The 22,439-nt window shown below is 47.5% G+C and overlaps 11 protein-coding genes across 11 annotated transcripts; 4 read left to right on the top strand and 7 right to left on the bottom strand.

Annotated features, from left to right (window-relative positions):
- Nucleotides 1-134: 134 nt before the first annotated feature.
- On the bottom strand, nt 135-1,214 carry I303_103811 (uncharacterized protein; the record flags this gene model as incomplete). Its single annotated transcript, XM_065968850.1, has 6 exons — nt 135-159; nt 255-456; nt 621-713; nt 784-836; nt 949-1,128; nt 1,195-1,214. The coding sequence occupies 6 exons, from the start codon at nt 1,212-1,214 to the stop codon at nt 135-137; spliced, it is 573 nt and encodes a 190-aa protein (XP_065824922.1).
- A 287-nt stretch (nt 1,215-1,501) lies between these two features.
- Nucleotides 1,502-3,173, top strand: I303_103810 (uncharacterized protein; the record flags this gene model as incomplete). The annotated part of the gene is made up of 8 exons (XM_018407144.1): nt 1,502-1,562; nt 1,727-1,865; nt 2,059-2,149; nt 2,239-2,396; nt 2,486-2,548; nt 2,657-2,802; nt 2,933-3,087; nt 3,162-3,173. 8 exons carry the CDS (start codon nt 1,502-1,504, stop codon nt 3,171-3,173), a joined length of 825 nt encoding a protein of 274 aa, XP_018263952.1.
- A 350-nt stretch (nt 3,174-3,523) lies between these two features.
- I303_103809 (uncharacterized protein) lies at nt 3,524-4,135 on the bottom strand (the record flags this gene model as incomplete). The annotated part of the gene is made up of 3 exons (XM_018407143.1): nt 3,524-3,598; nt 3,691-3,790; nt 3,885-4,135. 3 exons carry the CDS (start codon nt 4,133-4,135, stop codon nt 3,524-3,526), a joined length of 426 nt encoding a protein of 141 aa, XP_018263951.1.
- Nucleotides 4,136-5,118: 983 nt separating this feature from the next.
- I303_103808 (uncharacterized protein) lies at nt 5,119-5,713 on the bottom strand (the record flags this gene model as incomplete). Its single annotated transcript, XM_018407142.1, has 5 exons — nt 5,119-5,254; nt 5,336-5,431; nt 5,494-5,525; nt 5,600-5,615; nt 5,685-5,713. 5 exons carry the CDS (start codon nt 5,711-5,713, stop codon nt 5,119-5,121), a joined length of 309 nt encoding a protein of 102 aa, XP_018263950.1.
- Nucleotides 5,714-6,215: 502 nt separating this feature from the next.
- Nucleotides 6,216-8,355, top strand: I303_103807 (uncharacterized protein; the record flags this gene model as incomplete). The annotated part of the gene is made up of 7 exons (XM_018407141.1): nt 6,216-6,413; nt 6,507-6,686; nt 6,759-6,965; nt 7,074-7,448; nt 7,555-7,637; nt 7,739-7,865; nt 7,975-8,355. The coding sequence occupies 7 exons, from the start codon at nt 6,216-6,218 to the stop codon at nt 8,353-8,355; spliced, it is 1,551 nt and encodes a 516-aa protein (XP_018263949.1).
- Nucleotides 8,356-8,683: 328 nt separating this feature from the next.
- On the bottom strand, nt 8,684-10,047 carry I303_103806 (uncharacterized protein; the record flags this gene model as incomplete). Its single annotated transcript, XM_018407140.1, has 10 exons — nt 8,684-8,761; nt 8,825-8,878; nt 8,937-9,032; nt 9,096-9,290; nt 9,359-9,423; nt 9,487-9,515; nt 9,582-9,660; nt 9,718-9,782; nt 9,871-9,934; nt 10,005-10,047. The coding sequence occupies 10 exons, from the start codon at nt 10,045-10,047 to the stop codon at nt 8,684-8,686; spliced, it is 768 nt and encodes a 255-aa protein (XP_018263948.1).
- A 1,889-nt stretch (nt 10,048-11,936) lies between these two features.
- On the bottom strand, nt 11,937-15,328 carry I303_103805 (uncharacterized protein; the record flags this gene model as incomplete). The annotated part of the gene is made up of 11 exons (XM_065968849.1): nt 11,937-12,215; nt 12,328-12,965; nt 13,021-13,209; nt 13,269-13,349; nt 13,404-13,558; nt 13,614-14,190; nt 14,246-14,560; nt 14,633-14,795; nt 14,864-14,971; nt 15,036-15,121; nt 15,181-15,328. 11 exons carry the CDS (start codon nt 15,326-15,328, stop codon nt 11,937-11,939), a joined length of 2,739 nt encoding a protein of 912 aa, XP_065824921.1.
- Nucleotides 15,329-15,736: 408 nt separating this feature from the next.
- Nucleotides 15,737-17,501, top strand: I303_103804 (uncharacterized protein; the record flags this gene model as incomplete). Its single annotated transcript, XM_018407138.1, has 8 exons — nt 15,737-15,901; nt 15,972-16,030; nt 16,078-16,159; nt 16,225-16,314; nt 16,392-16,575; nt 16,643-16,737; nt 16,841-17,170; nt 17,253-17,501. 8 exons carry the CDS (start codon nt 15,737-15,739, stop codon nt 17,499-17,501), a joined length of 1,254 nt encoding a protein of 417 aa, XP_018263946.1.
- An 857-nt stretch (nt 17,502-18,358) lies between these two features.
- Nucleotides 18,359-19,342, bottom strand: I303_103803 (uncharacterized protein; the record flags this gene model as incomplete). Its single annotated transcript, XM_018407137.1, has 4 exons — nt 18,359-18,661; nt 18,817-18,904; nt 19,011-19,086; nt 19,186-19,342. 4 exons carry the CDS (start codon nt 19,340-19,342, stop codon nt 18,359-18,361), a joined length of 624 nt encoding a protein of 207 aa, XP_018263945.1.
- Nucleotides 19,343-19,715: 373 nt separating this feature from the next.
- Nucleotides 19,716-20,688, top strand: I303_103802 (uncharacterized protein; the record flags this gene model as incomplete). The annotated part of the gene is made up of 3 exons (XM_018407136.1): nt 19,716-19,973; nt 20,089-20,286; nt 20,449-20,688. The coding sequence occupies 3 exons, from the start codon at nt 19,716-19,718 to the stop codon at nt 20,686-20,688; spliced, it is 696 nt and encodes a 231-aa protein (XP_018263944.1).
- A 416-nt stretch (nt 20,689-21,104) lies between these two features.
- On the bottom strand, nt 21,105-22,107 carry I303_103801 (uncharacterized protein; the record flags this gene model as incomplete). Its single annotated transcript, XM_018407135.1, has 4 exons — nt 21,105-21,232; nt 21,386-21,706; nt 21,828-21,905; nt 21,966-22,107. The coding sequence occupies 4 exons, from the start codon at nt 22,105-22,107 to the stop codon at nt 21,105-21,107; spliced, it is 669 nt and encodes a 222-aa protein (XP_018263943.1).
- Nucleotides 22,108-22,439: the final 332 nt, after the last annotated feature.

Genomic DNA, 22,439 nt, shown 5'->3' with positions numbered 1-22,439 from the left:
TGCATTGTCTTGTTACATCACATCATTCAGGTCGTCGTTGCACACAGGCGACATCCCGGTATATGCATTGGAATCGTATGGTCGTATAGCTCGTATCTGTTTGTGGGACTGATCAGATTGATTTCAGGTTTTAATCAGGTAGGGCGTAGTCTGTTATACCTACGAACGGTGGGAGAGTCAACATCGCGTCAGAATGCACATGCACCTCTCGTCACGACCTGAGAGCTAGTTGACTAGCCGTAAGGGATACTCACTTCGGTACGATCTCCCTTAGATACTCGATATGCTTCTCCCTCAGATTCTGCTCCGCCAATTGATTCGTACCGTCCCATTTCCTTTTGTCTGAGTTGGCGCCGTATACGACCGTGTAAGGCGGTATTGTCTCTGTCTCTGTTTGTAGCCCATCAGAAGCCTCATGCGTATGCGATGAGGCTGGGAAAGAGGTCGTTCCTGCGCCTGTTGTCGATATGTGATATAGTATATCAGCATGAGATATCTCCGACACAATTTGTTGAATTGATGACGGTAACGGCAACGACGTAGATAAATCCAGCGACTAGGAAGATGACGGATGACCGATAGAAGAAGATGAGGATGGATCTGAATGAATGAGACCTCACTGAAAGTGCAATGATTGCTTATGACAAGCCCTGCCGAGACCGTCGAACGAGGTTGAAAGGTATTCCAATCCCCTATCGAGTCCGCTTCTATGCCTGTCCAATCCGCAAAATATACTTAGTCCTCGGTCAGGGATTGGTGTGGAGAACGGACTGTGAGACGTACGACACCCGACCATGAATTGATTATACTCGCCAATCCGCAATACGTTCGGACTCCTACAGAGTATGATCACATGATTAAGTCAGTTATGACGACCAGCAGCGAGTCAAAATGACACCGTTTCAAACGCTTTAATCGGTCAAACAGTTGATCAGAAATCAGACTCACCTATTGATAATGATAGCTCCTTCCTCTATTATACAGTTCTTACCCACCTCGATAGGTCCTCCCAAAGCCAGGATCGTAGCTTTGGGATGTATGACTACACCCTCGCTGATGGTGATGTCGCCTTTCAAGTCGGTGTCTTGACACATTATCGAGGTGGAATGGGCTGTGATCTTAGCTGATCTTCGTCGACCATCAACTCGGAAGTCAGCATGCTCTTCCGATCTGTGTGACTCCGGACCGACTCACAGTCCGGCTTGTCGTGACATGCTTGCTGCTATTTACTGCTTCAAGAACGGGGAAGAGGCTGAAGGATCTGCTCAGAATTGTATTTCTTGGTTAGACTTCCTCCACTCTTCCGTTGCGTCTCTGTAAATGGTGCATGTTGCAGGTCCAAGCGTAATGTTACCATTTTCGGCTATCACCGCCACCCAAAACAACACTCCCTTCTAACGCATTGACGCATCAATGATCTGCAACCCATCTCAACTTGCCACCTACTCGTCGATGACAACATCCACTCAGGTCGACGAATCGACGAAGACGATAAAGCAAGATGAGTTTCAACGATCTGGAAAGAGGACAAAGTCAGCCTCTCCTGAGGGGGAATGCAGCTGGTACGTCAAGGCTCGGAATATGATACGCAGCAGGGATTCACGACAGATAGCTAATTACCCTTCTCGCCCTTCTGCTCTTCCTGCTCACCAAACGATGAACATATATCCTCGGACCTCATCATAACATCGTACGAATAACCAAACAAAACACTGAACGGGTATAGACCCCGACGCTACCTTCACATCACTGAAAGATTCGGTCTCGATACAGATATTCAAGATACAAAGCAATGTACAGGGAATACAGAAGTTGGTGGATAAGTTGGGTGGGAATGCCGACGGGCCAGCGTTACGGACGAGCTTGTGAGTCATTGTCATGCGCAGACCTCCCCTATTTAAAGTCTTCACGCGGCCTATCAAGGCGTGAAGACCTATCAAGATCCTTCGAATACCTTTCGCTATGGGCTTAGATGTACTGGAAGACCTCGCTCTCACAAGTTTGGATTAGCCCTTGCGCGGCTAGCTGACAATGTCAATGCCATTTTCATCATAACAGACACAACCTGACGGAAGCTACCCGAGAGATGGTCAAGAAATCCACAGACGACGTCAAGAAATTAATGGCGTATCCGGCAGGTGGAGAATTCGTACGTTCACTTTCTTCCTATTGCTTTCAGACCTTCGACAAGATCTGCACAGCAGTGAGCTGATCGTAACGCTGGCAATGTGCTCACAGTCCTCGCGCAAGCCGATCCAGAACAAGCTGTCGAAGGAATTCGGTAATGCCATAACGTCTTTCCAGCGAGTCTCGCGTCAATCGGCCGAACGACAAAGGAGTTTTGTAGAGAGTCAAAAGAGGCGTGTGGATAAGCTTGTCGAGGAGTCAGAGGAAGCGTGAGTGCTGTGCTCTGAATGTTTTACCGATCTAGCTGCCGCCATACTTGTGCTTTGGATCGGAAGCTGACGAGAGTGTCTGCTGGTAGACACGACGAGCCTCGAAGTTCTGTTGAGTTGGAGCAAGTTCAGGCGCAGCAGCAAGTGCAGCAGTACGTACCATCGAATCCGCGGACCTTCCAACCATCGTCGCAAGCACTATTTTCATACCTTCCAAACGTATAATGTGCTTCACTGGCTTACTCTCACCTATCTGACAGGGTGTCGCCGCAAGAGCTCGATTTCCAAGAAACCCTGATAGCCGAGCGAGAGGCTGAGATACGGGAGATCGAAAGTGGGATACATGAGTTGAATGACATTTTCAGAGATTTGGGAACGATGGTAGTAGAGCAAGGTGGATTGATAGGTACGTTTAGACTTGACTAGCGACATCCAGATTCACATCTACTCACTTTACCTCACCATTGCGTACCCATCTGGTCCCCTTTGTCGGGCTTTGGAAGTTTGCTGAATTTGCTATACTACCATACAAATAGATAACATCGAGTCAAACGTTACCTCGGTTGCAAGAGATACGTCCTCAGCTGCAGAGGAATTGACTACCGCCCATGAGTATCAACGTAAAGCAGGGCGTAGGATGGCTTGTCTATTGGTGATCCTGGTCATTGTTGTCGCTGTGGTCTTACTAGCTGTGAGTCGCTCGTGGACACAGGTTAGGTCAGAATCTTTGACGGGGGATTCCGCTAATCTGATGCATTGGAACAGATCTTATCGTAACCTCTGGCTGACTTGTTCTTCGTCTTTTGCTATTGTTGGGTATCGGACCTTACTTCGTCTTTTTATATTGTATTGTATTTCTGTATGCAGTCTTTTCATTGCCATTGCAAATAGATGTTGGCAGGTTCATCATATGCTACATACATGAATTTGCGACATACGCGCATCTCTCGCCGCTGTATTGATACAGCAGAATTATATGCAGTGTCCTAAATTGCCATTATATCATATCTCGATGATTGTCACCGCCGCCGTCAAAGCCCTTGCGATGAATGTAACGATTACAAATTCAGAGTTATAAGTTGGCAAATGTCCGTCTCATTTCACTCGAAATCAGGTCGTCCTTCTGATCATACTCTGACTTTGGCATTGGAAATGAGGTTGATCGATTGGTTGAAATAATGGATCCCCGTTTCGCCAGATGCCTAAACATGCAGACTTCACAATTAGCCACCAAATGCAGTATCGCATTGATGCAGAAATGCAAACGTAGATTCAAATGTGGAGAGACACTCACCCCGACCAAGTATGGGACAGCAGCTACGAAAGTATAAGCCCTCGTTGTGGTATTAGGCAACTGAACCGAGTAAGTCGAATTTCCAAGTGTGTTATTCCCGCTGCAGAACACCAAGAACGAGGGGGAATCAGCTTAGATCAAGGAGGGAAATCAAGATTAAGAAGATGGGCGCTTTGACTTTGACTGTGACTCACTACAAATTCTCATATCCAATTTCCTGCCCTACACAACCTTCACAACCATGATTCTCCCCTACCAAACCCCAGATGATCCCGAAATCGTCCCAGTTCTGAATATAGCTAGAGGAAGATACGGTCACTGTGATATTCTCTCCGGGGAGCGCTTGTTCAGGTAAAGAGATGTGGTAGATCTTCGCTGATGCCAATGGGAGGATACTGCTGAGGAGGACGGTGAAGGCGATGAAGATGCTTGAGAGGAATTGCATTTTGTCTTGAGTTTATCTATCGATTGATCGGATTAAATTTCGATAGAGAAAGTGAGAGATGGAATTGCACGTCTGATTTGAGTATTGAGTATGTCGTGCGATTACAGTATTGCTCGTCTTTGACTTGACAGGTGTTTGATGAAGAGAAGAACAAGAAGAAGAAGAAGAAGAAAGGAATACTCTTACTTCGTTGTAGTATCTATGTTATATACCTTTTCCAAGGCAACACTTCAATGAGTATTCGGACATGCTTTGATGCATTCGGCATGATCTATCCGGTAGAAATTAGGTCATATCATCATCATCGCCTCGTCACTCATTCACCTTCTCAACGAGATACATGTCCGCATCCTTACGATACTGGTCATGAACACACAATCAACCAATCCATCACTTATGAGGACTCCCTTCCGAGGTCGCTCCACCCCAAAAAATGCTATGAAACGATGATCGCCGAGACACAGATTGATATAGCACAGCCATCAGTACACACTAAAACATCCAGAAATATAACCAGGTGACATGGTTCAGGTGTGATTGTGATCGTCAAATCGTCATAAGCGGGTGCAGATAGAGTAAGGGTCAAAAAGCTTATTGACCTTAGTCCGAAGAGTCAATCCGATAACGTCTCGGATACGGTCTCAGACGCATATTGCTGCACTGCTTGGCTTCTATTCTTGACCTCCATCAGTCAAGTATGACCACAACATCCGCAAAGCTCATGAGCAACTGCTCCCGCACTTTCTTATAGCTATGCTTGCAGGTGGAAGGACGTTGACATGCGCGAAAGTCGAGAATACAAACATCATATCATGTTGGACGAGCGGAACGCAGGGTGCAGCGCATTTCAGCATCAAATGCAGAGGATACTCTGACATACAGCGTGGGCGGAACGGATTCATGAATACTTGATTATGCTACAAATGACTGAAATGGTGAATACTGTGTTCTTTTCGTTGGCTAAGTTTCATAGCCGCCGCAATTCATCGTCTGACCTCAAATCCACTGGAATCGCCTAAAGCATTCTTGATGTCCTCCTCACTCGCATTCTGCTGATTCTTGATCAGCTCGACGTTGTGGACGTCAGCCGAAGAGGGTCCCTTCGAAAGGAAATATTGGCTACACATAATTACATCAGTCAGCTCATCAACTCTGTACAAATATTGGTGATTGGACACAAGTACCATCAAGTCAACTTACAATTGCTTGATCTTTTCTTCTGCGCCAATAGCTACACCTTGTACGCTCGAGTCGTCGTGATTGTACACATGTCCCTTCAAGCCAAGTTTCTGTGCTCTTGAAGACATGTCGCATGTTAGCTGAGGATTTGCCTGCCAGGTGTACACCACTTAGCTCACTCTTTCTGCGTATAATGCCTGAAATTCACCCCCTGCATCACATCCAGGATCAGCTGAAGCGCAATTACGGGTGTGTGATAGTATTGGACATAAACATCTAGCATACCTGGACATCACCAGTCCTGATCAAATGCACCACTCAGCTTGAGCTATGACCTCGTACATCGACAGTGAAGCCGGACAGGACATACACTTTGAATTGGATGAGAGTCTGGCTCATCTTCCGTGCGATCCTTGAGGGAAGCAACGTGTATGAGTTCTACTGTTTTCGTAGGCTTTTATGTTCAGCAGATATTGAGATCTTTTCGCATATGTTCTGAACTTGAATGCTTGATGAGGAATAGAGGCTTTTGCGAAGAAGTCATGAGATGCTTGAGAGGCTACTTACTCTTGACGTGCATTGATCTGACCGACTATGGCCGGTCGGCTAACGTTATCGTCATGTTCCGGTTCAACTCTACTCAACGGATCATGTACTTCTGATTTTGCGAAAACATGACATCCAGATAATATTCATACTCATATGCTTCGCGATAGCGAGGATTCACCATTGATTATAATCGTTCATTCACGCCAGATCAGCGGTGAAGCTCCACAAGAAGACAACTTCACGATCAATACATAGTCGAGAGGTTGCCAATAACTCTTCTTACCTACCGCTCACCTACCGCTCAAAGTAAAGACCAAAAACACCAGTCCTGGGTCGTACCAGCTGTCAAGCCATGCGCATACCGCAGATCCCACGACTGGTCTCAAATCCCTCTTCACTCTCCCAGATAGCCATCTTGCCAACGCCGACCAGATGCGCATCGACCAACGCAGCTAATACAGACTGGGTGACTTGGTTGAAACGCGGGGCATCGACGACGACGACACCGGCCAGTGGGAATGCTGGAAAATGTCTACTATTTGCTGGTCTCGTGGGTTCAGCTCGTTACCCACGGTCATCGGTACCGAATAGTGGTGCGAATCAATAGTGTAGCTGACACCAGACTACAATGATCATCTAACAGGGCTCATATCCACACACACCCACTTCGCCGACGCCTTCTTCGATGAAAGTATGGGAAGAAGCGTCCGAAGCGCTCCTCAGCCCAGATGCTACGATAGGCTACGAGACCCGCGGGATGGGGGACGCCGGGCTGAAGCAGGTCAAAGGGTGGATGCGAGGTTGGGTTGAGGGTAGAAGCTTGGTACGATAAGCTTTCATCGGCTCGCTCTATCAAGCTGACTTCTGACTTCGCTTTTGCCTCTGACATCCGCAGGAGGAATTGATGAAACGTCCAGACGTTACTGCCGCTTTCATCCTCTCGTCTTCCATAGCGATCCTAGCTTCAGCACAGGAGAAGAACGGGACCCCGACTTTACTTCCTCACGGGACGACGCACTTAGCTGGACATGGGTTCATAGGTACTTTGACGGCTTTGGTGGCTAGTGGCAGGCTGGATCTAGGTACAGGCGTCAGATTAGCTGTGAGTAAGCTGGCTATTTACTCAGCTATCGTGATACTCTTGCCCGCTCTTTATCAGGAGAGGATGCTGACACAGCACGGCTCACGGCTATGGCTGCGATGTATCTAGCGGATATACACTTCCTTACCGCCCTCCCCACCCAACACGTACCCCAGATCACACTTGACCACTGTACTCTCCGCTCGGCATTTCCACTCTTTATCCTCTCCCTCATATTTCGTCCCTCCTTCACCCCCTCCTCCGCCGTCGGACGAAGACGATCCTTTCCCGCCTATGACTGGATCCGAAGAGTCGGAATCCGAATCGTCCTCTACCCCAGTACGACGACGGCGGGCCATGCAACTGATCCTCGACGAAATACATTCTCTCCAGCGTGATTGGGAGAGGGAGAACGAGATCACCGGGAGTGGAGGAACGATCGGGCCTCGACAAGAATGGGCTAGCGCAGGTATAATAAATAGTAGTAAAGTGCTCGTTGTCACTGTGAGTCAAGTCTCTCCTGTACCTGTAGCTGTACCTGTAGCTGTACGGAATATACATCCCATTGCTGACTGACTAATTAATTGATTGATACACTATGCTTGATCAGGGCACGCACCATGCGGTATTGCAAGTGATAGAGAGATTACAACATCTGAATCTAGCAAATCCCGTGATGGATGTTTCTATGCCGTGAGTTTGGGATTCCTTCTCGAATGAATCCAAGAAATCTAAACCTCAACCAAGGCAAACACAAAGAGCGCTAACACTGTTTCGTCCTTGGTGATGTACAGCTGCCCATATCATACCAAACTCATGACGCACGCTATCCCGAAATTCAGAGATGTATTAGAACGATGTTATTTCGAGAACTCCAGGCCTGATGGTCCGATAGTCTTGGATCCAATGACTACGCATCCTGTGAGTATCCGGGATTCTAAGTGATCTCCAGCGAGGGAAATACCATGTCCGTCGCGTCACGTACAATCTCAATTGACCAATCATCGCTCTCTGGCCAACGTGTCCATAGATAACCAACCCATCTTACGCCTTGCTCCCTCACTTGACAGCCCAATTGAGATGGCACAAAACCCTCTACCGTCTCTACTCATCGCCTATACCGGACGTATCCAAGTTCGTCACTGTCGGGAAAGGTGCAAAAGGTTTAGGAATAATGTTAAGAGGAGAAATCAAGAAACGACCGCCTGGTTCATCACCTATCAAAATCGAAGAACTCACTTCGGATCATCCGACCGGTACAGGTAAAACAAATGTGAACGCTCTGACCACTGGACAGGGACAAGGACAGAAGAAGAATGATAAATTGGTCGATAAGGAGAGAGAGCAAGAAGATAGGATAGCTAGAGCTATGGAGATGCTCAAGAGGCAACAAAGGATGACGAGTCGGTGAAGAATCCAAGTATAGTGGTGAATCGCCGTTTATATCGTTCACATTCTCTCGACTGAACGAAACCAGGTTGTATAATTGTTTTTCAGCAATGTATTTTTACGGCCTCCCACCAGGATAATCTCAGGTGACGAAGTCAATATCGGGTATGTCATGGTATGTACATTACATGCATTCGGTCAAAGATACGGCCTCACAAGAATAAAGGCCAGATTACTATCTATTGAGGAAAAGAGCTGATCCAGGTCGTGTATATAACGAGACGTGACCGCGTAGAGGAGAATCTATACAAAGAGGAAAGCAAGGGATACACATGGGTTTCATAGACCATCTAGTTTGGAGTGGGGGCATTCTCGGCACTGCCATTCGCTGCTTCTCCAACTCTCTCAGCTTCTTCTTGAGCCTTGATCTAAATCCAAGTTTGTCAGCTGTTATATCCACCTAAAGGAAAGAAGCATACAGGTCAGCTCACCTTAGCAGCATTGACGTAGTTATAGATCTCCTCAATCACGGGTTTAGCCTGATCCTGGAAATACAGTCGGTCAGCTGTGTGCGTCTTCATCACCAAGAAGCGACCAGCTCACCTTGACATAAGCTGCGAGCTTGTTACTCTTATCTTGAACAGTCGCGTCTTTAGCGAAAACGATATCCCGCAGGTCTCCCGTGACTTTTCCGACTCCCTAGTTGTGCGAATCGAAAAGTCAGCGTCATGCTCCTACGGTCAGGGCAATGAGCCGACCTACATTGATTAAAGTACCTGGGAGAGCTTGACCGTTCTCAGCGAGGTGTTTTAATTGTTCAATGAGGGAGTGAGCGAGATCTTGGGAAGTGTGGATGGTAGCTACTGCTCTGGAGGAGATAGCTTCGTTGATTTGGGCGGTCTTGTTGACCAGGTCGGTGAGGACAGGTTGAGCGGAAAGGATGTAAGGGTGGACTCGCTATTGTTCATACGTGAGAAGGGAATTAGTGGATGCGATAAACCCATTATTCGTAAATTTTGACTCACGTCATCGTAGATTCCCTTGGCTTGCTTGACGACTATCAAGTCTTGAGTAGGGGTCTTGAAAGGGTCTGAACGACAACAGATATCAGTCACTCAGACAGAACGCAGGATGCTACGCGTGAACGGCTTACATGGGAAAGTGGCTTCTGCTCGGTCAAAGCTATATTTGACGAAATTTAGCTCAGATGTAGCGCATTCAAGTACCCCTAAGACCGATACGACTCACGTAGCGACCGCCAAACCATCTGCAGACTCTAAAAGAGGTTTAGTCCTAACGAGGACAGGGGTAGCCACTTCGTATGATTCTGTTTGCGTGAATCCAGTCAGCATCTGTTGAATTGACGACTGATGGAACAGCTTACTGTTGGCAAGTGCGAGAGCGGTAGCGTAAAGCTTGGCAGTGTATTCATTCGATTGGATGACTGATCTGCGTTACAACATTGGTCTTAGCCTCTCGACTGCCGGATTCTTGGATCATAGATTCAAGGCGGATCCTAGAAATTGCGAGGACTTACTGAGCATAGGTCACCGAGTCGTGGACGACGGGTACTCCATCAAGCTTTCCTACAATCTTGAAGTCTGAAGACAAGGACATCAGCAGCTGTTCTGCTTTGAGTCGGTGAAACACCAGCGTGAGGAATGAACTCACTGGGTACTTCTTGAGTGGGTGCGGTGGCAGTTTCGGTCGACATTTTGTTATGTTCTAAAGGGGGGCTCGGTATCGGTGCGGGTAGCGTAGGAGTGGGTTTAGCGATGTGTAATGAGGTTTGACTATACAGTCGAAGGAGCAGTGATCAGCTGAATTAATCGATCAGATGCTCAACGATAAACAATAATGAACAAGATGCGTAAGTTGGAGGCATCAACGAGTTGACAGAAGAAGGCAGATGAGCGTGAGAAAGGAAATCAAGCACATCACATCATTCAGAAGTGTTGTGTGAGAGGAAATTGAGATTGTCTCACGTCTTGAACTGTGCCGTAAAGACTAAAGGATTAGGCAAGATGACTGGATGATGTACTGATACTGAAAATGATATAGTCGGATAGACGGTCGACAAGTTGAGGTTGAGGGGGAAATTGAGAGGCAGGGAGAGGGGAAGCGTGATCATGATAAGGAGAAGCCGTCAATCAATTAATCACAGTAATCATCAACACGTGAATTGGTTCAACCAGTCCATTGATGATGCGTGACTCGTGGTAGATAACATGAGAAGAGAAGAAGATAAGATCATGTGTTTATGTGACTAGCAAAGAAAGAGAGGGAGAGAAAGCCTTATCTGTGCAAAAAAAGGTTATTCACTCACGTTCGTTCTTGATTGATCTTTCACTTAACGTTGACGCGAACAGTAATTTCACGCAGTAGAAGGAAATAGGGTCCGCTGAGATATCTCTATACGAGGTATATATACTCAGCAGGTGGGTGGTACCTTGTAAATGCCAAATCTGATCAAGTAGAGTTTGAATGGGAGTGAGCTTGTGAATTGTGGATGTTTTCATGAGAACATTTCTAGGTGATCCTCAATGAAAAACGTTGAATAGTTTTGAATACGGTTACATGTCATAATCGTCAATTGCCGGCATGAAACCAAGAAACCCTGAGTACGACCCTGAGCATGAGTGGCAAAAGATTCACTCAGTCATACACGCTTTTGTCGCATGAAGCATGGAGGCCGATACCCTAGCCAGCCGACTAAGCATTGTGTATGAGTTATGAGCGCCCAGCTGAGTTCAAGTCAGGTCAAGCTGGATGGCTCGCAGTCTATCAGAAAATGAATGGCCTAGAACGTTTTGACTTGACTTGATGCCGAAATGACGAATGGACAACGGATGACGCGAGATAAGAGACAAGACAAGACGGATTCGAATGTGGGATTCGCAAGCTTATCTTTTCCTTTTACTTTTTTCCTGAGCCATCGCTGTCGGTGAATAACCCTGAATAGTGAAATAGCAGTGAAGTGTAATTGCCGTTATTCATTCCCATTCACATGCTACATACTGAGAACAGCCTACCTAAGAAATACTGCGAGATGGCAATGCAACCATGCAACCGCAAAGACATGACACGGTGCGCCGTCTGCACTTGACTCGTCTCTGCCACTTCCAAAGAGAGGTCTTTATAACACAAAGGCAGAAGGCGGGCAAGAAACGAGACGAGACGGACGCCACCGATAAGAAAAAGGGTCTTCTTCCGGTTATCAACCCATCAGCTTTATCCAACCCATCAGCTTTATCCATAACCTCGTTCTTTAAGGGTCGCCAAGACAATCATATACTCAAATCTGCGTGAGAGAGGATGGATGATCGTCGCAAGGTCCAGATCCTTCCTTCCCTCATGTGTACTCGTATGATTACTGACCTACTAAAAGCAGATTCATGGATATATGAATATTCGAATGCATGAAGCATCAAGCATTCCCGTATCGCATCGGCGGCCATACAAAACACTGTGACTGTACGGTATTTGTGCTGGTTTACATATAGATTGTATGATGTATCTTGGCCTCGCTTCATCTCTCCCTGATCATCGGAGAGACTGAAGATCAAAATGTTATGAATCACCTGATAGCTGGGGTTCTGAGGTTCACTTCCTCCTCTTCTTCGACACCCCATCCTCATCTAGATGATTAAACATCGCCATAATTTTCTTCCTCTCTCTCGCCGAGTTCGCATCTACATATTTGACTTGAACACTTTCCTCCCCCACATTGTCCTTCATATTCATGTTCATACCCATATCATCATCTAAAGACGTACCGTCCGCAGCCATGTACGACGTGTCTGCGTCCTGCGGCGGCGGAGAAGGAGGCGCCGAGAATCTCGACGCTGCCGGTGAGACGCTATTCAGCGGTGATCGAGTATTCTACACAAAAGCCCAGTGAAAGATCAGCTCGATTTCTCCCTCATGACTTGGACGACGGCGCGTTCGCGTTCGATTTTTGGGACGAATTTGAGGGACGTCAAATCCGACTCACCTTGATTCTTGCGCTGGGTCTCGCTCTACGCATAGGCCGTCCTTTCCCAGGTGTATTCCCATCTTTCTCAGCCAACTGCCTCAGCGCCTCAGTCATTCCTCCCGATTTTCCTAGACCTATACCCAAACTTCCAGTCGACGCAGCTCTTTCACCTAAACTACCACCATTCCCAGCTTCTACTTTGCTCGCTACGCTCGGTCCAGATCCAGCTAAAGATTCGGGTGCCGGCGCAGAAGCGAATTTAGATAGCGCTTTATTCGAGGCGCCGTCCATCACTGCCGATACGCTCTTATGCGGTAGTGCTGCAGCGGATGCTGAAGCGGAATTGAGTAGTCTTTCCGTCGACGTCTTAGGCGGTGATAATACGTTATTCCTGTTATTCCCGGGTGCAGGTAAGACCGATGCACTGGTTTTACTACCATTCCCACCTAAAGATGACGTGGATGTCCCGGCATCGTCGATATGCGTAGGTGAAGGCTTGAGCATCCTTCCTGGTGATAACACTGGAATCTGAGAAGTGGGTTTGGAGGACGAAGAGGAAGAGGGTCGTAAAGCGAAATCATCATTGTCTGGCAAGTTGGATATCGTAGACATGTTGGCAGTCAAGTCGCTTGTTTTGCCAAGCAACTTCGATATTGCTAATCCACGCTATATCAGCTAAACATCCTTCAGTGCACGCGGCATTTGACATACCTCCGGTAGTCACAGGAATGACATGATCGCCCTCAGCTTCAATTTTGCCCGATCGACCCATAGCTATAAGCCACGATTCCTTCATCACTTTAACGCCCCATTCTCTGGCTTTCTCGACTTTCTGACTCGTGGTTGCCACCGTAATGAGATGAGTGGTCTGTCGATTCAGCTTGACCGACAGTGTTCCTCCTATACCGATGGTCACATCAATGAGCTGTTTACGAATGATTGTGACCTTAAATACGCACCTATAGCACGTAACAGTCTGCGCATGTACACGTTGTTCTCCGCGGAGAATCCGGATAAGTGAACAATCAATTTTGATGCGTCTTTTATGGACATGATTAGTCGCTATTTCCGGGGTGCAGACCTGAGATACCTACCTGGTATGGGCATTTCAGCAGGCAAAGGTCTAAACACGATATGCTTGTCTGGCGATAGCAGCCTTTCTTCGAAACAGCATCCTTCAACCCAGCACTCAGTAACTACGGTGGTGTCTTTGTCATTGTCGCTCAGCTCGGGCCGTATCTCCGAACACCTTTAGCAGGATCAGCAGCCAAGCCGACTTTCGCTAATAATAAAGCAGAACTCACAGTCTGACAATGATATAATCCACCTGCTCCCCGTTCCTCCTATCCTCATCTTTGATCATCGTGCCGCCATGTTGCCGTATAGCATTTTCTAGTCCATCACATTGCTCTTGAATCACATGACTGAATCTCATTCCTTCGAAGAATCTCTTCGGTATTGACGAGTCGGGCGCATTGTCTTGCTTAGCACTGTCAGTCTCTGCCCTCGTGACCTCTGGTACCGGCGGAATTGACGTTGATTTGTCAGGCATGTGGGCTTCGGCCTTTGAAGGGTTTGTAGCAAACGATGTTGACCTTGACACATGTAGCAAAGATGGCTTGCGATCTGCTTGTTGATCATCAAATGTATTCGAGGTAGGCAGCTTCGGCGGAGACATAGATCGTTTCGGTGTGGTGGATTGTCGAGGCTTATTACCGGTCGTAGAGACTAATTCGGTGACCAACGTATTGATCGATTCTCGTTTACGCTTCCTCATTACTGCCGGCTCATTATTGTCTATAGCATCCGTCGGAGGCCCGACACTATCTATGGCGCTCTTCGTTTCTGTCTTGAGATTGATTGTACCGTTGATCACATCCTCTGCACCATTGCGACCATTAGCTATCGTAGCTGAGCCAAGGAGAAAGTCACATACCAGGTACGACTTTCCCTCCTCTTCTGGGCTTCCTAGCATCGTAATGATCTTCTTTCCATCTCCCTTTGTAGGCGACGCAATCCCATACCCACTCCTCATACACAATCTTCATCTCTTCCTCGTCCGTCCTCACTCCTTTTCGCTTCCTCGCTTCTAATTCTGCTATCTCCCTCAGAGCCCATTTGACCTTCTCAGATGACCGAGGCTCATTCGTCGGTTTTGCCGATATCAAGTGTGTACACGACCGATCCAAGTCTTTCGAATATTGACCGCCGGACGACTGGATATACTTGATCAATTGTTTACGCCTGTCCACTGTTTCGCACACCGCGTGCAATTAGCAAAATGGTACTGAAATCAGCTAATAACAGGAGATGAATTGCTCACGAGGTTCGATACCTGACATGGCGATCTTCAGTCCGGTAAAAGGTAACAGTCGATGACTTTCCTCATCTGCCTGTATATCCAGCTCGTCCCCATTTAACCATTCCGAATGCGCATCTTCGATCCATGAGGGAGTCATCACCGGCAGACGATGTTCCACCGCGTACTAAAGGACCGATCACAATTCAGGTCAGCTTGACTTTTCCCTCCAGAAGATGCTGGCTCAACACTTACAAGGTACTTCGCGGATCCATAGCCTATTGCTACGACATGCGTAACATGAATAGTCAAGGCGTTCTCCACTGTTGCCCCCAATTCTTTCGCTAGAGCTGTCAGAGCAGCCTGCAGATGATCACACAGATCAGTCTCGACCCGTCCGACAGTGTTGCTGCCAGATTGGACCTACCTTGGCTTCTACTCCTGTGAAAGTAATAGTGATACCTTTCCAAGGTTTCGAATTCCTTCTCAGCGCTTCAGTCGAGGTTTCCTCGTCTGAACCAAACATCTCTTGTAAGCTTGATCTACTATAGGCAGGAAGACTGGCAGTTCACCTTCGGCATCTGCCAATGCCCTACGCATGATCTCTTCATCCACCATATTGATGGGCGAAGCCTCCTTCGTTCGCCGCGATGAGCCCGCAGGAGCCGGTCGAAGTTTGACCTGCGGGACTTTTGTGGACAAATGTCCTCGTCTGTTCATCTCTACTCGTGTCCACTGTTCAGCGGCTGATGTGGCTATTACAGACCGCTTGCTCCTTCCTTGAGTCGTAGCGTTTTCTTGGGCTGATATTAGCCAGATACTTGGGTGGTTGACCAGATGTATAAGATGAGATGCGTCGTGTGAGTTGACAAATCTGATTACTCGGAGTCGCAAACGCGAAAATGAAAACATTGCTACAACCGCACCCGATAGAGGGAAAAGCACAGACGCGTCAGATTGATGCGGTTCCTGATATTTGATCCCGCCCTATTCGGTAATGGAATGATCATTTGCCATTCAACTTACTGCTGCCAAAATACCCATACCTATCCCTGTACCCATAACCTCCAAGCTGAACACATCAACCATTTCAAACATATATGACCAAGAGGACCTATAGCAAGAACGATGATCCTGATCCCATCAGCAGTTCTCAGACCGTGCTCGTCTCGCTTTGCAGCTGCCCTTGTCCACCGACCGAACTTCAGGCAATTCTCAACTACCCTCTCAAGAAAGGAACAGAAGGCCGCTCAGCCTCAAACTCCTGCCACGGACTCCATTGAACTGTCAGCAGTCAGTATGGCCTATTTCAAACATCTCACAACTGTCGAAGTATATGGTAAGAGGCTTAGCTCCTGTATAGCCTGTAGCGTATATATCGGAAAGCCATGATCCTTGGTTCAACCTCTCGTTCGAAGACTGGTAAATTAAGACACCATGACCAGGAGTGGAAGCTGAGTGTACTATAGGTTATTACGAGACACACCGCACGACCAACCTGTTCTATTCCTTTATCGTAACTTCCCATGTGTGGTGATTGGTCGAAATCAGGTGCGCATCGTCCCAGGCTACTGTTCGATATGTTAGCTGATGGGACGTGGGATGAGACAACTTAGAATCCGTGGAAAGAGACGACACCGCATCATCTCAGAGAAGCTGGTATACCCCTCGTCAGGCGTCGTTCGGGCGGAGGAACGGTCTTTCATGTCAGTGCAGTGCAATCAAATGCCCTCTCAAATGTCTACTTGAATGCTTGAGCTGAGATCTGATTGAATACCGTCAGGATCTGGGCAATACGAATTTCTCCATAATTTTACCTCGACTTCTTTTCACCCGATCACACGGTGCGGAACTGGTCTCAAGGGCTATACGGGACAGGCTGGGTATAGAGCAGTGTACAATCAACGAGAGAAACGACGTGATCATCAAGGATGGCACAAGGGAGCTTAAGATGAGTCAACCTTCTCGTTGTCGCAAAATCGTCTGACTGACATTGGAAATGGAATGTTTAACGACAACACGTATCTGGCTCAGCGTACAAGATCATCCAGCATCGAGCATACCATCACGGTACGATGCTCATTTCGTCGTCTTTGAATGAGCTCGGTAAATCGCTCAGGAGTAATTCTGTATGTCCCCTTCGAATTTTCTTTGCAAACCCGGTTCCCGGCCCCATCGCGTTTCCGAGGTGACGATGATTCACTGAGTGGTGAAGGATGACATAATGTATAGCCAAATATGCAAACTAAGTCAATCTTATCTCATCGATCACCAGTAACCACACTCAACCACTATCTACCACCAACGACTGAAAAACAAATACATCATGATGACTTCGTCAAAGCAGTCACAGCGGAATTCGAGAAAGTCTACGCCGGGAATAGCAATGGCAATGGCATTGGCAATGGGAAAAAGATGGAGACGCGAGAAGTGAATTCTGACTGGGTGAAAGAACCGAAAATATGGAAAGGGGTGGAAGAGCTCAAAAGCTGGGAATGGCAATATGGCCAAACGCCAGAATTCACCAATCTGCTAGAGGGGGAACTCTCTTTTGGCAGTCTTGTAAGTGCTTCCTCAAGGCGTAAATCCTCGTCAATTTCCCCATAACGCTGATACTGATTGAACTCTTATTCTCCTTTTCTAGTCAGTGAACCTTACAGCCCGCCATGCACTCTTAACTTCCCTAACATTCCATCTGACGCCTCAGCCTCACGAGCGTGTGGAAGAAACTACGAAAAAGCAAGAATTTCTAGATTCGTTAGCTCTGTCCTTGATTGGACATCGCTATGAGTCGCTAGAAGGAGCGGAAGGAGCGCTGGGACATCAATGGGAGGATGAGAAGTGGCGAGAGAGAGGGAATGAGGTTATAGGCTGGTTGAGAAGGGTTATGTGATGTGGTGATGTGGTGATGTGCAGGGCGACTGAGATGCGGCGCAGGGAGAAGAAGTGGTATGATGAATTGCTATAATCCATGACGAGACATTGGTAACGAACGTACAAAGCAAATGATCATAATCTTACGAAGAGACACAGACGATGACTAGGCACCAGACTATGGAGGGAGCTCGGTGCTTTAATTACGCTTGGATATCATATGCATGTCATGTCACGAAGTAGAGATAAAGATGAAGCTGAAGAGGAGGGAAAGATGTTCGCCCCGTATCTGTCATGACGCCTATCAAACTCTGGTGCGCCATGTCAATATAAGGCGACGACTTACAACTACACGGTTACAACCGTGTGCGTGTATATGTCCTATTTTCTAGGTCATTCAGAGAGATACACTTATCAGAGAAAACCATGAAGGCTTTTCCGATAGGTGGTGCTCACAATCTGAGTGACTTGTCATTCACGGCTTGCGTGCAGCTGGAAATGACTCGTCTTTGACCGGGCGTAGATGAGGGAGCGAAACAAGAAGAGTCCGAAGCAAAGCAAAGCAGAGCAAAGCAAAGCGATGGGATGGGATGGGGTCGAGAGGAAGATTGAAGCCCTTGTCACAGTCAAGGCTGGGTGTCAATTTGGATATGAATATGCAATTGCATACTAATCTGCCTAATGGTATACAACTTAAAAATCATGGTTGCATCAGCTAATCAGCGTTCTCTCTACGATATTATCATACTCACATTCACTGCGGAAGCCCATGATAAAAGACCGTTACTCACCAAGCATTATGGTATACATTTTGACGTGCTTCTCTTGCTTCTATTTCCGCTTGTTGTTCTATCTATACCCAAACCACGCTCACGCTCACGCTCGACCATTCAACATCTCGCCTATCCTATTGATACCCCTCGTGAACCTCACGCTACCCTTGAGCCACTCGGTCTTGATATCGTCCGGACCAGAAGCGAACATCTTTGAATTCGATATCGACTTGCCGTTACTATAAACACTACCATTGCGTACCTCATCCTTGCCCTCTACAGGTATTTGGTTCTCTGCTTGGTTTTCTATATGTCCAGGAGCGGGTTTGCCGTGGAAAGAGGGAGACAGAGATAAGAAGGGGTTGGTAGTTATTGTCAATAATAGATTATGGACTGAGCGGAATATCTACGAGGTCGTGTAGTCGATCAGCATGTGTTATTGGGTGTGATATCGCATGCGGCATACTGTATCTGGGATGATCATCGATCGTAAAGATGACTCGTGAAGCATGGTCGAAGGTTCGGGGAACTGAGAGGTTTAGGTTGGAAGACATTGCTCACAGCTACTATATCTGCGTCTTTGATCATTGCATCCACAAGGGCGATGGAGAGGACCATCCGGAGTTTGGTGGTGGTCTGAAAGCCGTAACTATAGGTAAAATAATACACATCGTCAGCTGTGAGGAGCAGGACAACTGGGCATGAGTCGTTCTGCTTGAGAATTGAGGATTGATTACAGGAGGGAACACACGCACAAAGCCATATCTTCCATACAGAATAATAAACCCAAATACGATTCGGCCGGCTTGGTCGGTGTGGACGTCATGACGACTAGCATCGGACCGTTAGCTTGCCGTTCTTACTGACTTGGAAATCCAGCGGCAGTCAGAGAGTGACAAATCGTGAAGACGTATGGAGGGTCTTGCTCACTTCTCTCTTCGATGACATCTACGGCTGCATGACTCAGATGATAATGCCGCAATTCATCTTCGGGTCCGGTGAATGAGTGGACGTATAATGGCGAGTTCGTAGGTGAGAGAATGGTGAGTGAAGTTAGGTGTAGAGGGTTGGCGATTCTCGTTTCCATCGTGAGTTCGACTGACTTGACTGACTGATGAGTATCTCTCGGTCAGTCTACGCTATGAAGAGTTGTCAACCATGAAGTTTGTTTTGCTTAAATCTGAATCACCGCGGACGAGGTGAGATGGAAGTCATTCAAGATCTCAAAGCTCGTCGCTGCTTGTCAACGCGTCGAGCAGCGGTGAAGTCCGTGCGTGCTCGTGGTGACGGGTGACGGAACTCCCTCTCCTTCTCCGAGGTCATTCGTCCCGTCATATATGGCCTTCTTTCCTCGATCCTTCATTATCATCATCTTGGCCTGTAAGTCACTTCAGACATCCTCAAGAGTGACCCCCCTCAGATTCGACCGCTTGCAATAGATCAGAGTCAAATCAGGCACGATGACGTCCCTCAATCCATCGCATAACCCATTCTCTTCCAAAGCTCAAGCAGTGCACCACGCCTCATCAAGCACCAACGAGACCGAGAAGAGTACATTCCCCGATAGTTTACCTACCGTTCACGGACATCATCACCATCATCAGCATCAGCATCAGCATCAACATAATGATCATTCGGACCACTTGAGAGCCAGGAAAGAAGGTAGGAAGCGAGTCAAGCAGAATATGCCTGTCATGCCTGATCTGCGATTCGAGCAGGTGCGTCGCCTCAATCCCTCTGGAGCATCTAGGTTTACCTATGTCCTAAAGATGCCTTTTCGTTCAATTGATCGCTGACTTGAGTCAATCGTTTATTCGACATGTGTTGGTTCAGTCATACCTCCTCTCGATTCGACCGTACCTCACCCCGCATCCCACTGCTCAAGCAATAGACAAGAAGGGTGCAGTGGAAAAAAGTAGTAAACCCAGTGGAACGTTGGTTACTTCCGCAGAGGAGGATAGAATTTTTCACTGGGGAAGACAAGTGGATGTCGATTGGAGCAATGTCATTTGGGTCACATTACGAGATCAGGTGAGTCACTCCCGTTCCCGATCATCACTTTCTTGCTATTCAAGTCTGGCTTGAGTCGCTCGAGATGCTTGAGCTATGGGCCACCGACGTGAGACTCCTTGGATGGGTGATTGGACGCTGATCGTGCTTCCGGGGTCTTGCTATTGCTTGATGGTCGCACAGGTCGTATCGCCCCTCGTCCAAGGCGCATTATGGGGCTGGGCAACGATCTTCCTAGCTACGACGGGAGCTGTCTTGCGCGCGAACTTGTACCCCCCAACGCATGTTAACCGGGGGAGGATATCGGGAGGGCCCGGTGGGAAAGTGGACCAAGCGGGAGGAGGGAAGGCGGTGGGTGCGAGTGGGTGGTGGAAGAATTGGGTCGGGAGTTTGTTCGGCGGTGTACAGACTGCTACTGTATAATATCAGACGCTCATGTACTGCGGTGTATCATTTTTGGAAATCGCCAGTTTTTCGTTGACTGACAAATCATCCCCGTGAGTCAGAGTGATTCCAGGATGACCTGATCCTGTGGTAAGGCTAAATGCTTCGGCGCGGTGACGGAGGCAGAGGCAGAAAGCGATGAATTGATCAAGGCTGCTCTTTGACCTCAAACGAAGTGGACACGATACTGTGAATGTGCATGTGCATGTGTACATACTATGGGGGGACGAGGGCCCCTTATGATTTGATCTAAAATTTGAGAGAAATCATTTTCACCTGATTGATTCAAGGTCAACGGTGAACCGAGCTGCGCCTTTCTTCGTGCGCAAACTTCCTGTTCACAGTCCTCAGTGACCCTTCATTCTGGATGACACGAATGCTGGTCATCCCGACCCCTATCCCGGGAAAGCCTTCTGCTTCTCCGTCAAAGGAACATACTCCGCTCCAATGATCTCAGCTAGATCCTTCAGCTCTGTATGGTCCACGACATTCTGCATTCTATGGATGTACGAGCATGTACCGTCTGACAGGAAGCATAGCGACAGTCTGATCAGCTTGTTAACTCATTTTTGAAAAAGATCGGCGGTATTACCCCAGTATCGCTCGTTGAATCCACTGTTGAAATCGCGCACGTATGATCACTTGATGGGCGGAGTCATTGCGTCGATCAACTCACCTTGTTCAAAAACAACCTCACCTCCATTCTGATCACTTGGACCCCGTACTTTATCGCTCCCATGCAACGGGTTCGTAAACAGGTTCTGCTTTATAGCTAACCAAGTTCGCTTGGTGCCCCCTCCTACGCCGTCCAAGTATGTTTTGCGATCTTGATCATCTGCCCGAGAGGAAGAGGGGGATGGAGGGCCTTTGAGCGTTCGTGTGAAATCGAATATCCTATGCAGGTCTAAAGAAGGACAGGTATAGACGGGATAAGGTGATTGGGTATTTTGGATATATGTGGGAATTGGAGCGGAGGAGCCGCAGCCTATTATGTATGCTACATGCACCAGAGATTCGCTTATCAGTCAAATTCGCGACATGTGTAGATCTGCTCGATGGTCGTGTGAACATCGAAGAGATGCATAAGTCTGAAGTGAGGATGGGGCCAGCCAACTCACCTTCTACGCCTGAGGGTAATGAGGAAGGAGGTATGGATTTCCCGAATTGATAAGTATATACTTGACAATTCGTGCACCCTTCGATTTCATCGTCAACATCGAGACGAATGAAAGATCCGATGAATTGTGTGAACTCACAGAAATGCCTGATGAAGATGAGGATCACCTTCTTACCCTTGATCAGATCGCCTAAAGTCGTCTTCGTGCCATCTTGATCAAGTATCTCGACAGCTAGGGCTTGATGGATCTCTTCCGGTGTAAGCGGGCGTTTGGAGTCCATTTCGAACCTGATCCTGCATGTACCGTCTCCAGCAAGACAGAGATTGGTATGGTCAGTCGTGCAGAATGAGGTCGACTATCTGATCAGTGTTCATGGCAAATAAGTCATGAAGAGCTCAAATTGATATCTGAATAGCAGTCACTGGTGACTCGTCGATCGTGATCGAGCATCTCAATTAGGCGATATAAGCGGCTTGATCCGAATCACACTGTACTCGACTAAAAACTTTACTCAAGTTGTGTGAGAAAATTCCCAACGAATGGTGAGGCATCATCATAGACATTGACAACGCTTGATTATGACGGTGACTAGCAAGACGAACTTGGATGTCT

The sequence above is a fragment of the Kwoniella dejecticola genome, chromosome 4, assembly GCF_000512565.2.
Source record: "Kwoniella dejecticola CBS 10117 chromosome 4, complete sequence".
NCBI lineage: Eukaryota > Fungi > Basidiomycota > Tremellomycetes > Tremellales > Cryptococcaceae > Kwoniella > Kwoniella dejecticola.
The sequence above is the reverse complement of the archived record's forward strand: the minus strand, read 5'-3'. Positions and strand labels throughout refer to the sequence as shown.